Source organism: Acanthamoeba castellanii (assembly GCF_000313135.1).
Source record: "Acanthamoeba castellanii str. Neff unplaced genomic scaffold scf7180000082827, whole genome shotgun sequence".
NCBI lineage: Eukaryota > Discosea > Longamoebia > Acanthamoebidae > Acanthamoeba > Acanthamoeba castellanii.
Genome location: NW_004457338.1, coordinates 1 through 12,435, shown reverse-complemented (window position 1 = coordinate 12,435; position 12,435 = coordinate 1). Strand labels below are relative to the sequence as shown.

The window sequence follows — 12,435 nt, the reverse complement described above, 5'->3', positions numbered from 1 at the left end:
GGGATGAGGAGAGCAAGGACCACCCGGAGAGGGTGGTGATTCACAGCACGGACAGTGAAGGAGAGCACCACGACTTCACCATCGACGACATGGGTGAGTGGTTCGACGTCGAGGGCACGGAGATGGCCAACTGGGAGAAGCTCGAGTTGGCTGCGCGGGCTCCGCAGCAGATGATGGCCTGGAAGCAGTTCTTCACACTGGGCGAGACCGATGACGGAGTACGCTCACTTTGCACCGAGAGCGATTCGATTCGCTGTGCGTGTGATGTTGTGCCGGTGCCGGTTGCTGACTTCACGACGTCAACCAGCGCAAAGAGATGGCCGGCTTCCTGTGGGTCAAGCAGAAGGACGTGTGGGACCGGTTTTACTGCGTTGCCGACCGTGACAACTTCGAGTGGCTCAAGCCCGGCGCCGCGGTACGCCACACTCGGCTCAAAAAGGTGTGCCCTGTGGCTACTGATCCCTCTCAAAACTTCTTCTGCGAACGCAGAACCTGGTCCCGCTCACCACGCTGACCAACCTGAGGCGCGGCATCCTCACGGAGAAGGAGCAGCACAAGCTGCAGACCAAGAAAAAGAAGGAGGAATGGGACAAGTCGCCCTACTTGTCCAAGATCCGACAATCCAAGCTCAAGCTGAGCCTGCTCAAGCAGGACGAGCTCCTCTACTCGTTCGTTACGCCGTCAAGGTACAGCAACACCGACACTTGAACTCTTCAGCAAGCCTCGGTGACTGTTTTTCGAGCGAGGCCTAATGCATTCACGCGAACACCGCAGAGACGTTCTGGTGGCCATGGCTACTCACATCATAGCCCAAAAGGGACTCAACAACCTCGTCACTCACAACCGCACTCTGTTGGACGAAGTCGACTCAGCCAAGGTCCCACCCATGCGAGGGTTGTGTGTAACAATCAGAATGCAGCTCTATTGACGATTTGATTTTGTTCAGGCGGTGGCGACCAACACCAAGTACAAAATCAAGCGAGGCACCTCGAATCTGCGTAAGCGGTCAGAAGGTAGTTTTCCTACACCACGATGCTAACTAACACGCCTCTGTTTTTCCGATTCTTCGATCTTCACCTGGCCTAATCGAGTGTGCGTTGTCGTTCTTAGCTAGGGAAACCACTTTGGTGCCTATCCATCGAAGGACCCCGTCGCACCCGGAATTCGACCCAGCCTACAACGGCGGAGTGGCCGCTCCAAGCCCCGCCTCGGGTGGAAGTACGTGCATGTCGTCTTTGAGCAGAGAGCGATATCTAGCAGCTTTACAAAGAGACTCATTCTTTGTCTTCGACGACAGTGTCGGCACCGCCCGAAGTGGTCGCCGACCGGCCTACGGCCAATCGCTTCCTCGATTCGGTCGGTGACGACTCTGCGCCGAGCGAGCACTACCTGCGAAAATCTACGATTGAGGTGCCGCCGCACAACCTCCGCTGCTCACACCTTCTCAACAAAACTCTGATACTTTTCACTCTGGTTTCCACTGCTACGACCTACAGGAGACCAAGGAGACCACCAAGCTGCGAAATGAGATGCGCGACGTGCACGAGCGTGCGATGATGGAGATGGGCAAGACGCCCTTGGGCAACACTTGCTTCACCAAAAACAAGAAACTCGGCATGGATGCGGCCGCCGCGGACAAGGGCGAGCTCAAGAGCAACAAGGATTTCTTCATCCTCAGCTTGGATGGCGGCGGCCTCAGGTGCGTCTTGCTCACACCAACTGCCAGGCCACGTGGCGCGACAACACAGCTGATCTGTCCGCTCGTTCGTGTGTCAATTCAGGGGAATCGTCCTCACCACTCTGTTGGTGCGGTTGGTCGAAATCTTCCCCGACCTGATGGAGCGTGTAGACCTCTTCGCCGGCGTGTCGGCCGGCAGTATTGTGGCGTCGGCGCTAGCCACCGGGAGGTATGTAGTCCCCGTGTCTGACGTCGAGTTTGCTCACCACTCCACTCTCCACTTCGGTTGTGAACGACGACAGGTCACCCGTGTACATGCAGAAGATGCTCCTTTCATTGGGTCCCCTCTTCTTCATGCCCCGCAATGTGCGACAGTTCCACGGCTACCCGCTTCGTCAGGCCAAGTACTCCATGGTCAACCTCAAGATCATTCTCGAGGAATCGCTTAGGGGTAACGACCACTACATGCCGGCACCCTGCCTCCTCGTCAGTGCTGATCCTGTACTTTTGTTTCCGTCTTTTCTACACTCAGGCGCAACTCTGGACACCTGCCCACGCAATCTGTTAATATCGTCGTTCCTGCTCGACAACCACAAGCAAGGCACCAACAGGTAAGCTGTCCCGACCTTCCGCGTGGACGACCCCATTCCTCATGAATTTCGAAACAGGTCGTGGAGCCCACGCGTCTATCACAACTTGCCTAAGGTGAAGAAGGACGCGACGACCAGCGAAGAGGAGGAGGAAGAGGAAGACGGGCGGGGCATGCAGGCAATGAGCGAGGACACGGTGCGGTCGCCGCCCAGTGGTGGCAACAATAGTAAGAACTCGAGCGCCGACACACCAGCGCCCCCTGAGTCGTCCACCTTGAGCCGACGCATCAATGCGAAACTCGGGCGCGCCCGAAGCGAAAACAAGGTCGGACAGGAGAGACGCAACGCGGCCGAGGACATGATCGCATCGGCGGAGAGGCGGCAGGAGGAGGATGGCAAGGAGGCCAAGGGGCGAAAGCGGAGGAACGTGAAGGGCAAGGACCTGCCCGAAGCGACCCGTTGGCGAGCCGACGCGGGCGGCGGTGGTGCGAAGGTGGAGCCGCATCGCGAGAAGCTGGAATCGACCTCTAGCGAGGCGACGGAGACGGAGGGCCATGACGGGCCGTTGAGCGAGGGCAAGGCCAAGGAGGCAAGCCCCGACAAGGTGTCCGACGACGATGTGGCTGCTGCTGCTTCGGAGGTAGCCGATCCCAGCGGCGCACAGGCGCATGTGGCGTCTCGCCCACAGCAGCCGCACCTCCGCCACCACCGACATCACAGCGGAGGAAGCAAGGGGACCGCGACTGGGTCCAAGGACGTCGCTCATCTGCAGCTGCAGTCCCCCCGCAACTCCGCTCCTTGCGGTAATCCCAGGGAGCGAGCAGCCACCGCGCGAGGCCCTCGCCCTGCCGAGGAGGCGCCCCGGGGAGGGTCGTTGACGTACCGAGCTGGGACCAAGGCCGACGACTCTGACGCCGACGCCGACACGGAACCGGTGAGCGAGATTCGACGATCGGGCCAGGCGCCAGTCGATGCGGTGGCTGGCATGGGCAGTCACGGGCGCCGCCCGACACCCAGGACCCTCATCAAGCCGTCCAGCAGCAAAGGCCTCTCTGGGAGCATGCACAGCTTGCACCTGCCCCGGCAGAAAAGCGACGTTTCGATGAGCAACTCCGATCTGCGCGAGCCCTCTCCCATCAGCGACAACAGTGCTCCTACCAGGCGCAGCGCTCCGATCAACAACAAGCAGAGCAGGGACAACCGCTCGCCCCTCCTGAAAGTGGACAGCGATTCGTTGGTCATGGATCTCGTTCTCGCCTCTGCTGCCGGTACGCTTCATGCACCTCCCTTGTTTCTTCTTCTCCTGCGGTGGCTGGTGAAGTCGCTTACGTGCGCGCGATGCGACAGCACCCACATTTTTTCCTTCACATCGGTGCCATGTGGACGGCGCCATAGTGTCGAACAACCCCTCGCTGGCCGCCATCACCACCGTCCTGAGCCCGGACACGGTCGGCACGCCCAAGATTCCGGCCAAGGTTGGTGGTCCCCAGGCGGCTTCTGGAGCCGCTTTCGCACCACTAACCATGACCTGCAGGTCCACGTGCTGTCGATCGGCACCGGGTACATCGCGCGCTTCCTGGAGACCAACAACGACCACGACTGGGGCGTGCTCCAGTGGGCGCCCTGGCTCTCCGAGATGATGCTGTACACCGCGCAGCTGAACGCCACGCAGGTAGGACCTAACGAACGAACCCCAACACTGTTCGCTGTGAGCCCCGCACACCCAACACTCATGGCCCTGTGGCGCTCGCGCGCAGCTCTCGGCGACCCTGCTGGGCGACAACTTTCACAGGCTCGACCCGCAGCTCGAGGAGGCCATCGCCATGGACAACCCGGCGCTGCTCCCCGTGCTGGAGGAAAAGGCGAAGGAGATCGATCTGTCGTCGACAATCGCTTGGATCAAGCGACACGTTTACGGCGAAAAGGCCGAAGAGGCAGAGGCGGGCGAAGAGGAGCTGCTGCCCTCGGGAGAGGTCACCAGGCGGCAGCTGCCCAAGCGGAGGAAGAAGAAGCGGCCCAGCAAGCGACCGTCCAGGGACAAGGACCAACAACAACAACACCACCACCAGCGGCGGCCGCACGACGAGGATGGCACGTCGGCAGACGAAGTGCCACACAACAACATGCACTGGGGCACCGACGCGTGGTTCGCCACGCAGAGGATGTGGGAGGGCTAATCGCGAGCGAGTGGCCGTCCTGACGGACAACAACACAGAAGAAGAAGAAGAGAGCCACACTCCGGGTCTTGGTTCACCAATGGGTTGGTTGTTCGTTCGTGTCGCTCGGCTCGTCTGTTTTGGCTGTGGAGATGTGGCCAAACAACAGCGGCGGAGACGAGCGTCTCTTGCAACCGTTGATGAGGCCTTATTGGCCACATAAGAAAGAGAGGCCTCGGGGTGTCTTCACGTCGAACAAGGGCCTGCAACCGGTTGCCACAGGAGTGGACAAGAATTGGGCGAGATGAGGTGGCGGCGGTGATTCGCCTCGAGATGCGGCTCGTTCCTCTCTTCTTTCTGTTTCTCGACTCCGGCGTGATCATGGCGTTGAGCCACCGTTCTCCATGTTTGCCAACCGGGTCTCGCCCACACAGCACGACATGGGTCTCGTGGACGCAGCCTCGGCCTACGACCACAACCCGCTCGGCCGTACACCGCTCGCGGACAGCGCCCAGAGAAGCGCCCCAGCCACAGCACCAAGGATGAGGAGAAAGAAGAACTGCTACAAGCCGACCACAACAGCACAAGGTGGAGAACAAGATGGAAAGGCAGCCACAACACGGACAGCACTACACCCGCCAGACTCGACGAGCGGCTCGTGCACGCTCTTCGTGGTGATACTGGTGAGCTACCTGGTGCTGAACCTGGGGCTGGGGGTGATGTTCGCGGCCATGCCCGGGTCCCTCTGGTCCACGTCCATCTCCATCACGAACGCCGTTACCGCCGTCATCCTGCTCATCTTCCTGCGCCTCCGCTTTCACACGTCCTTCGTGCTTTTCTTGTGGACCTCGTACGCTACCCTCACCACCCCTGCTCCCTCCACCATCTCCACCGCCTCTCAAATTTCGATTTCAATCAATCAATTTTTTTGTTCATCTTGCTCTACTTCGAACCTGCCTGTTAGCGCCAACCGTCGTCATGGGGCGAGTTCTCCTTTCCACGCCTGGCTGTGCTTTGCGTCCGTTGTTGGTGCGAGTTGACGTCTTGCTGACATTCTCCACATGCCATCAACCACTTCACCAACACACCACCAGCCACCTGTACCTCTTCGCCTCACGCCTCACCGTCTGCGAACCCACGCTGGGCGTTGACAAGTGGTGCGTTCTCACCGCGGTGCACTGTCAATGTGGCTCACACACCCGCGCAGGTTCCTCGTGGTACCCATGCAGGCCTTCTTCATCGCCGGCGTGCAAGGCGGCAGCGTCACGCTCTTCATCGGGACCCTTCTCCACATGTTCCTCCCGTTGTGGGGCCACCTCGCGCGCGACGCGCTCTACTGCACCGCCTTCCCCGCACAGTCCCTGCCCTCCTTGTACGCTCGAGCAACACACGCGACACAGGCGGGAGGTGCGGGCGTGGGACTGAAGATGGCACGTGGGTGATGTGTCTTCCGTGGAATGGAATGTGCAGGCGCATGATCGGCACATTCCACTTTGCGCTGTACGTGGGCATATCGTGCGTGGGTTACGAGCTGTCTCGCTCCTCGGCCCTCCGCCAAATGCAGCGCGCGCTGGCGGAGAAGGAGGCCACCAATGCGCAGCTCCTCCAGGTGAGCAAGGCCAAGGAGCGCTTCATCGCCAACACCAGCCACGGTGCGCCCGCATAACCCACCATTCGGAGCTAAAACCCGCCCAACTCGGAGCTAAAACTGTCTCTCGTGCGTGGCGCCAGAGCTGCGCACGCCGCTTCACGGCATCATCGCGATGACCAGCGAGCTGCTCGAGGGCGAGGGTCTGCAGCAGAAGCGCGTGCGCGACGCCGTGGTGCTGATCCTGAGCTGCGCGCAGCACCTGAACACCCTCATTACCGACATGCTCTCCTTCCAGACCCTCATCAGCGCCAAGCCCGACCTCGTCTACGCTGCCTTCTCGCTGACCGACGAGATCGAACGGGCCTGGGGGCAGGCCGTCGCCGCTGCCTACCGTAAGGGCGTGCGCATGACCTCCAACGTCCGCCTGCAGCACTGGCGACGCTGGGGCAACGCGCAGAGCGTGCGCCAGGTCCTGCAGTGCCTCCTCTCGAACGCCGTCAAGTTCACCCCGACCGGCGGTCAGGTGGAGCTCGTCGCGCGCGAGCTGAACAGCAGCGCCGCCGAGCCCCAGGAAGTGTCGCTCGGCTCTGACTTGGCCGACGCCGCGAGCGAGATGGTCGAGTTCCGTGTCATCGACACCGGCATCGGCATCGATCCGGAGAATCGCGCTCACCTTTTCTCCGTACACATTACCTTCCTCTTTGCGTGTGTTGTGCGTGTCGTGCGGATTCTGAGCCTGGTTGTCTTATGCAGGGATTCACCCAGCTCGACGATTCCCTGCGGCGCGAGTACGGCGGCAACGGTCTGGGGCTGGCCATCGGCCAGCGGCTGGTGGAGGCCATGGGCGGCAGCATCGCCTGCTCGAGCGAGCCCAACCGCGGCTCTACCTTCACCGTCGTCCTGCCGCTGCCCCTCGCGCCCAGCGACGACCACCCGCCCACCGCCAGCAGCGCCCAGGGCATCCCCCAGACCGGCAGCGGAGAGGGCTCGCCGGCTCTGGGCGTGGCGCCGCTGCTGCCGCATGATGAAGAGGGAAGGGAGAAGGATGAGCTGGTGGAGGAGCAGCGTCCGAGGCGAGGGGAGAACAAGCTCCGGGTGCTGCTGGTGGAGGACAACATGGTCAACCAGAAGGTGGGCGTGCGGATGCTGGAATCGCTCGGCTGCGAGGTGGACGTGGCGGTTAACGGCCTCGAGGCCGTCGCCGCCGTCGAGCGCGCCCTCGGCTTCTTCGGTGGCGAGGGAAGCGAAGGCCACGACGACCACACCGCTGCCGCCGCCACCACCGGCGACAATGGCCACCACTACCACTACGACCTCATCCTCATGGACTGCCAGATGCCCGGTAAAACGCTCCACGCCCACACCACCATCGCCCTTGGCCCGCGTGCTGACGTGGGTTCGGCGTTGCTTGCTTTCAGTGATGGACGGGTTCAAGGCGACGAAGCGGATACGCGAGCTGGAGCGGCGGCGCCGAATAGCGGAGGAGGTGGCCGAGAGGAGGAAGGTGGTGGTCCGTGTCCCCATCGTGGCCGTCACCGCCTCGGCCACTCAAAAGTACGAGGACAAGGCCTACGCCTGCGACATGGACGATTTCGTGGCCAAGGTAAGTAGTTGGTCCTCCACTACCAGTTGCCTGCGTGGTGTGCGGTGGTGTGCACGATCCCACACTTACAGTGATCTCCGTCACCTCTACCCAGCCACTCAATCGAAGCACGCTCAAGGCGGCGCTTGATAAGTGGACGCGACGACCGGCGGCCGCTGTACAGAGAGAGGACGACCGCCAAAAGGGAGGGATTGAGGAAGCCACTGAACCTGTGCATCACTCGTTCAACAAGTGTACATAACATACATTACGTATTCTTTGCTACATTTTACACGCTCCCGACGGGTTCCCGGTGAACGTTCTCCGGCACAAGATTGTACATTTTTTTATTTTTAAATTGGTCGCCTGGGCGCCCAAGGTCACGTCGGCCAGAAGATGGACCCGGAGGACGAAGACGTTCTGTACGAAGAGGTACCGGTTGAGAGAACCCTGCAGGTCCCCAGGTCCCCGTACCTGGCTGAAGCTTTTATTCCCCTTTTTGATTTTTGCGATTGATGCATGACTGGATCCAGGAGAACAGCCTGCGGGCCATACTGAACGGAGGCACCCTGGGCGGGCCGCGCAGGATCAAGGCCGCCACCCTACCCAAGCTCGTAGACCTCATCGCCGCCAAACACCCCGGTACCCCCCCACCTTCTTTCCTTTCCCCCTTTCCTTCTTTCCTTCTTTCCCGCTCTTCCTGTCCTCCTCCTCCATCGGAGCTAAACGAGGCCCGGCCCTCGCGTGTACTTGCAGCTGCGCACTTGCCGTTCGAGCAGATGCTGGTGGACTGCCACTCGCTCTACTGCTCCTCGACCCAGTTCATCAACGTCATCATCGCCAAGTACGGCCGGGTCTTTCTCTTTCTCGTCTTCCGCAGCGGCCCGCTGACTTTTTTCCCCTCTCTGTGGGCGCGCCCAGGTATGAACGCGTGAAGGATGACGAAGAGCAGTCGCAGGCGAAGATCAAGTACTACTACTCCCCAACACGCTAACTGACAGTGCGTTTACCGTGAACTCACCCACGCATGAACGCTCTTCTACTTCTTCTTCTTCTTCTTCAACAGAACATTGAGACTCTTGCGGATGCTGCTGGCCGAGCTTCTGCTTAACAACCCGGAAAGCAAAGCTGTCGAAACAATCGTACACGACCACGCGCCCACTCTCACCACCCTCTGTCGACCTGCCCCCTTGACATTCTTTTCGTTCTCTCTCTCTCTCTCTCTTTGAATAATGGGCAATGGTGAGCGCAGAGACTCTTCGCGCAGGCGCAGGAAGCGCAGTTTGGCTCCGATATTCTGGAGACGATCGCGCAGGCGCGCAGCAAGGAGGCGCCCAAGTCGAAGGCCGTGTGGTCCCACATGGAGGAGGAACCCGACCCTCCCATCCTCCTCCTCCCACCCGACGCCCAAGTGGTCATTCTCCATTCTCTCCTTTCGCTTTCGCTCTTTTTTTTCCCCCGCTCTTCGTTCTTTCTTCGCTCTTCGTTCTTTGGTCTCTGAATGCGTCTTCGTTCTTTGCCTTGCGTGGATGGACCATCTCTGCAGACCAAGCTGGACGAAGTGGACCCACGGGAGTTGGCCAAGCAGCTGACGCTGCTCCTCGCGAAGGAGTTCGCAAGGCTGCGGCCCCGGGAATACGCCCACTTCCTCCGCACGAAGGCGAGCCTGTTCGACCTCATCTACAACCACAAGCTGAACGACGCGCAGGTCAAACGCAAGATGGACCACCTCGCCGCCATCATCTCCCGCTTCTGCGGCCTCGTCCACTGGCTACGACGCGAGATCAACGCGTCCGTTGGTCCCCGACGCGCCAAGACCCTAAACTACATCTTCCGTTTCGCTTGGGTGCGCTTCTTCTTCTTCTTCTTCTCTCTTCTGCCGTAGAACGTCTCGATCGGCGGTGGAGTTGACCAAACGTTTTCACGAAACCACAGGAGCTGTTTCGTATGCGGAACCTGCACGCCCTGGGCGCCGTGGTACTGGTGCTCTCGCCTCACTTCGATGACCTGCAGCAGATGTTGTCTCCATCGGATGTAAACAAGTTGACCGAGCTGGCGCTGCTGTTCCACTCGTCGGAGACCGAGACGCTGGACGGCGGCGGCTTCGAGTTCAGTCACAGCACCAAGCGCGGGCGGGACCTCCTCTACCAGACGCACTCGGCCTGCCTGCCCTTCCTGGGCACCTACCTCCACGGCATGCAGATCATCAACGCCACCGAGGCCGCCTTCGACGACGACCAGCTGGCCTTCCTCAAGACCAAAAACATGCTCAACCTCCAGAAGATGGAGCGCCTCAGCTTGGTTCGTATCATCATCATCGCCGTTGTTGTCGTCGTCATTGTCATAAATGACTCACCGTAGTGTGGGCTGGTGTTGCAGGTGCTGAAGCTCCTACAGCAGTTTCAGGACAGGTGGTACGGCTACGAGCGGGTGGAGACGATTCGGGACTACCTCAAGCGGGGCATCGACCAGGGCCTGCGGTCGATGCAGCTGCGGCCGCTGGGGCACCTGTGCCGCGAGACGGTATGGCGGCACAAGGTGGACTGGCGGCGTCACAAGCTGCCCTGCGAACTGAACGAGTTTCTCGCCCAGCACCAAGTGCGCCTGGGCGACGTGCTCTCTGTCCTCAGTAGCCTCTGATTTCTTTTCTTTATTATTATGCTTTTTAATTTCTATTAAAAGTTAAATAAATACAATTAAATGATTAATCATTTACTTTCGGGCGAGGGAGGAGACGAGGGAGGTGGTGAGCGAAGCCAAGGTCTGGAGGGCGGCCAGGATCTCTACGCGGCTCATCTCTCCAGTCTGCGCCGCAAGGGCTGCCGGGTCACTGGGCACCGCTGCGAGCAACTGGCGCCACGTTGGGGTACTTACAGGCGGCGGCGATGGCGCCGTTGGTGGTGCCGTTGGGACGCGGATGGTGAAGGGCGGCAGCGGAGGCGGGGTCTTGGCCGACGCTGGTGTGGTGGCGGTGGTGGATGTGGGCGCCTCCGAGGAAGGAGGCGAGGGTGGAGCGGGTGACGTGGAAGGCGTGAGATCGACGAAGAAGTCGATGAACTCGGGCGAGCTGGCGGCCACCAGCGGAGACGACGGCAGCGAGGAAGAAGCCGAGACCGGCGGCGAGGGCACCGAGAGGGTCTGGACGAGGCCTGGCGAGCGTTGGGAAGAAGAAGGGGCGAAGAGAGACGAGAGGGAGTGTGACACGGGGAACGCCGACGAAGGCACTGAGGTGATCGAAGCAGACGAAGAAGACGACGACGATGATGAGTGCCGTGAAGGGGCGGGCGGCCTTGTCGCGGACGACGAGGTGGGTGCGGAGGGGAATGAGGTGGTGGGCGGCGCGGCCGGAAGATCGCTCGTGTAGGGCCGCTTCGGCTTGCGTATCAGCGGGTCCTCGTCCTCGTCGTCCTCACCCTTGTCGCTCACCTCGCCGGCGAGCAGGTCTATCTCCGCCTTTCGCTTGCCCGACCGCGTGACCGCCACGTAGACGTCTTCCTCCTCTTCGTCGTCTACATCACTATCATCGTCGTCGTCGTCATCATCATCGACGATCGTCGCGTTCTCCGGATCCTTGTAGACCGATGTAGGTGTCGTGGTCGTCGAAGAAGAAGAAGAAGATAAGAAGGTGGTACGGTCGGCGTCGTCGTCGTCGATGATGCAGACGGGCTTGCCGTCGCTCTCCTCCATGTGCCAGCGGGTGACGGGCGCCTTGCGGCGGGATGCAGCCGGGGTGCCGGCGCGGGTGCTTCCGAGCGGCATGGCTGTGGTGCCCGGCTGACGAGCAAAGGAGGCCTCCTGCCACTCGGCCGCTGCGGCGCCATGAACACCATCGGCGTCGATCACCATCGGCGCCGGTGAGTGGTCCTTCGCCGGGCTTGCGCTCGTGCTGACGTCAGGCTGCTGCTTTCCCTCCTTGTCTTCGCTCTCGCTCTCGCTTTCGCTTTCGCTTTCGTTCTCCTCTTCGGCTTCGTCTTCGTTTTCGTTCTCGTTTTCTTCTTGGTCGGTCTCCACGTCCTGGTTTCGGATCACCGCCCACTCCGGCGAGGCCGCGGCCTTGCGCGCCCTGGCCTGTTTCGCCTTCTTGTGCTGCGGCTTCTTCTCGGCTGCGCACTTCTGGCTGACGTCGGCGGTGTCGGCGGCCGTGGCCTCGTCTATGAACTGGCTCAGCGGCACCGGTGAGCCGGTGTCGCCCACCAACACCATCAGGTGCCGCTGCATCGCCGTGTCCCTGCGCTCGGCGCGCATCTTCCTCCACCCGCGCGGCCGCACCGCACCGTCGGCTGGCGTGGCACCGGTGGCATCTAGGTCGTCGGTGGCCTCGGGGAGAAGCGCGGTGCACTGCCATGTCTTGTTGTGTTGCGCCCACCAGATGTCGAGGGTCTGCGTGCCTTGGCCCCCCACGTCCACCCTGGCGCCAGCCACACAGCCGACAGGTCAGACCGAACGGAAGAAGCACACAACAAAGGTCACCTCGCCGAGCTGGCTGCACGTGCAGAGGTGGACGTATGGTACCATCCGCTGCCGTTGATCTTGGCGGTCACGCAGCAAGCGGCGCAGAGGACGCGCTGCCTCGCCAGCAGCTGGCTCACGTTCTGGTGTGCATTCCATGGGAAAGAGACCCATGAGTCCGGCGGTAAGGAAGAAGCAAAGGTGGTGGCTATGATAGGAGGATACCAGCGAGGATCGGCTCGAGCGTAGTCTCTTGGGGGTGACATTGCGGTTGGTCGCAACTGATGACGAGTCACTGCTGGCTACGTAGTCCTACAATTGCAGTAGGAAGAAGGGAAAAGACGAGAAAAGGGTGAGTGATGACTCCATTAACACTCTCATTCCTCCAA

General features: G+C 60.9%; 4 protein-coding genes across 4 annotated transcripts; 3 read left to right on the top strand and 1 right to left on the bottom strand.

Moving 5' to 3' along the window:
• Positions 1-89: 89 nt before the first annotated feature.
• ACA1_297220 (phospholipase, patatin family protein) lies at positions 90-4,445 on the top strand (the record flags this gene model as incomplete). Its single annotated transcript, XM_004335714.1, has 15 exons — positions 90-218; positions 308-415; positions 490-686; positions 775-877; positions 947-1,013; positions 1,111-1,218; positions 1,298-1,410; positions 1,497-1,699; positions 1,782-1,907; positions 1,981-2,129; positions 2,211-2,289; positions 2,347-3,536; positions 3,664-3,743; positions 3,803-3,940; positions 4,026-4,445. The coding sequence occupies 15 exons, from the start codon at positions 90-92 to the stop codon at positions 4,443-4,445; spliced, it is 3,210 nt and encodes a 1,069-aa protein (XP_004335762.1).
• Positions 4,446-4,864: 419 nt separating this feature from the next.
• On the top strand, positions 4,865-7,859 carry ACA1_297210 (ATPase/histidine kinase/DNA gyrase B/HSP90 domain containing protein; the record flags this gene model as incomplete). Its single annotated transcript, XM_004335713.1, has 8 exons — positions 4,865-5,274; positions 5,519-5,597; positions 5,654-5,796; positions 5,895-6,076; positions 6,156-6,697; positions 6,769-7,411; positions 7,434-7,618; positions 7,713-7,859. The coding sequence occupies 8 exons, from the start codon at positions 4,865-4,867 to the stop codon at positions 7,857-7,859; spliced, it is 2,331 nt and encodes a 776-aa protein (XP_004335761.1).
• Positions 7,860-7,993: 134 nt separating this feature from the next.
• Positions 7,994-10,237, top strand: ACA1_297200 (uncharacterized protein; the record flags this gene model as incomplete). The annotated part of the gene is made up of 9 exons (XM_004335712.1): positions 7,994-8,029; positions 8,131-8,239; positions 8,354-8,441; positions 8,519-8,566; positions 8,664-8,739; positions 8,850-9,008; positions 9,144-9,443; positions 9,533-9,898; positions 9,977-10,237. The coding sequence occupies 9 exons, from the start codon at positions 7,994-7,996 to the stop codon at positions 10,235-10,237; spliced, it is 1,443 nt and encodes a 480-aa protein (XP_004335760.1).
• A 72-nt stretch (positions 10,238-10,309) lies between these two features.
• Positions 10,310-12,358, bottom strand: ACA1_297190 (uncharacterized protein; the record flags this gene model as incomplete). The annotated part of the gene is made up of 3 exons (XM_004335711.1): positions 10,310-12,005; positions 12,101-12,189; positions 12,272-12,358. Coding segments are annotated over 3 exons (1,872 nt in total), but the record flags the coding sequence as incomplete, so codon positions are not given.
• Between the last annotated feature and the right edge of the window lie 77 nt (positions 12,359-12,435).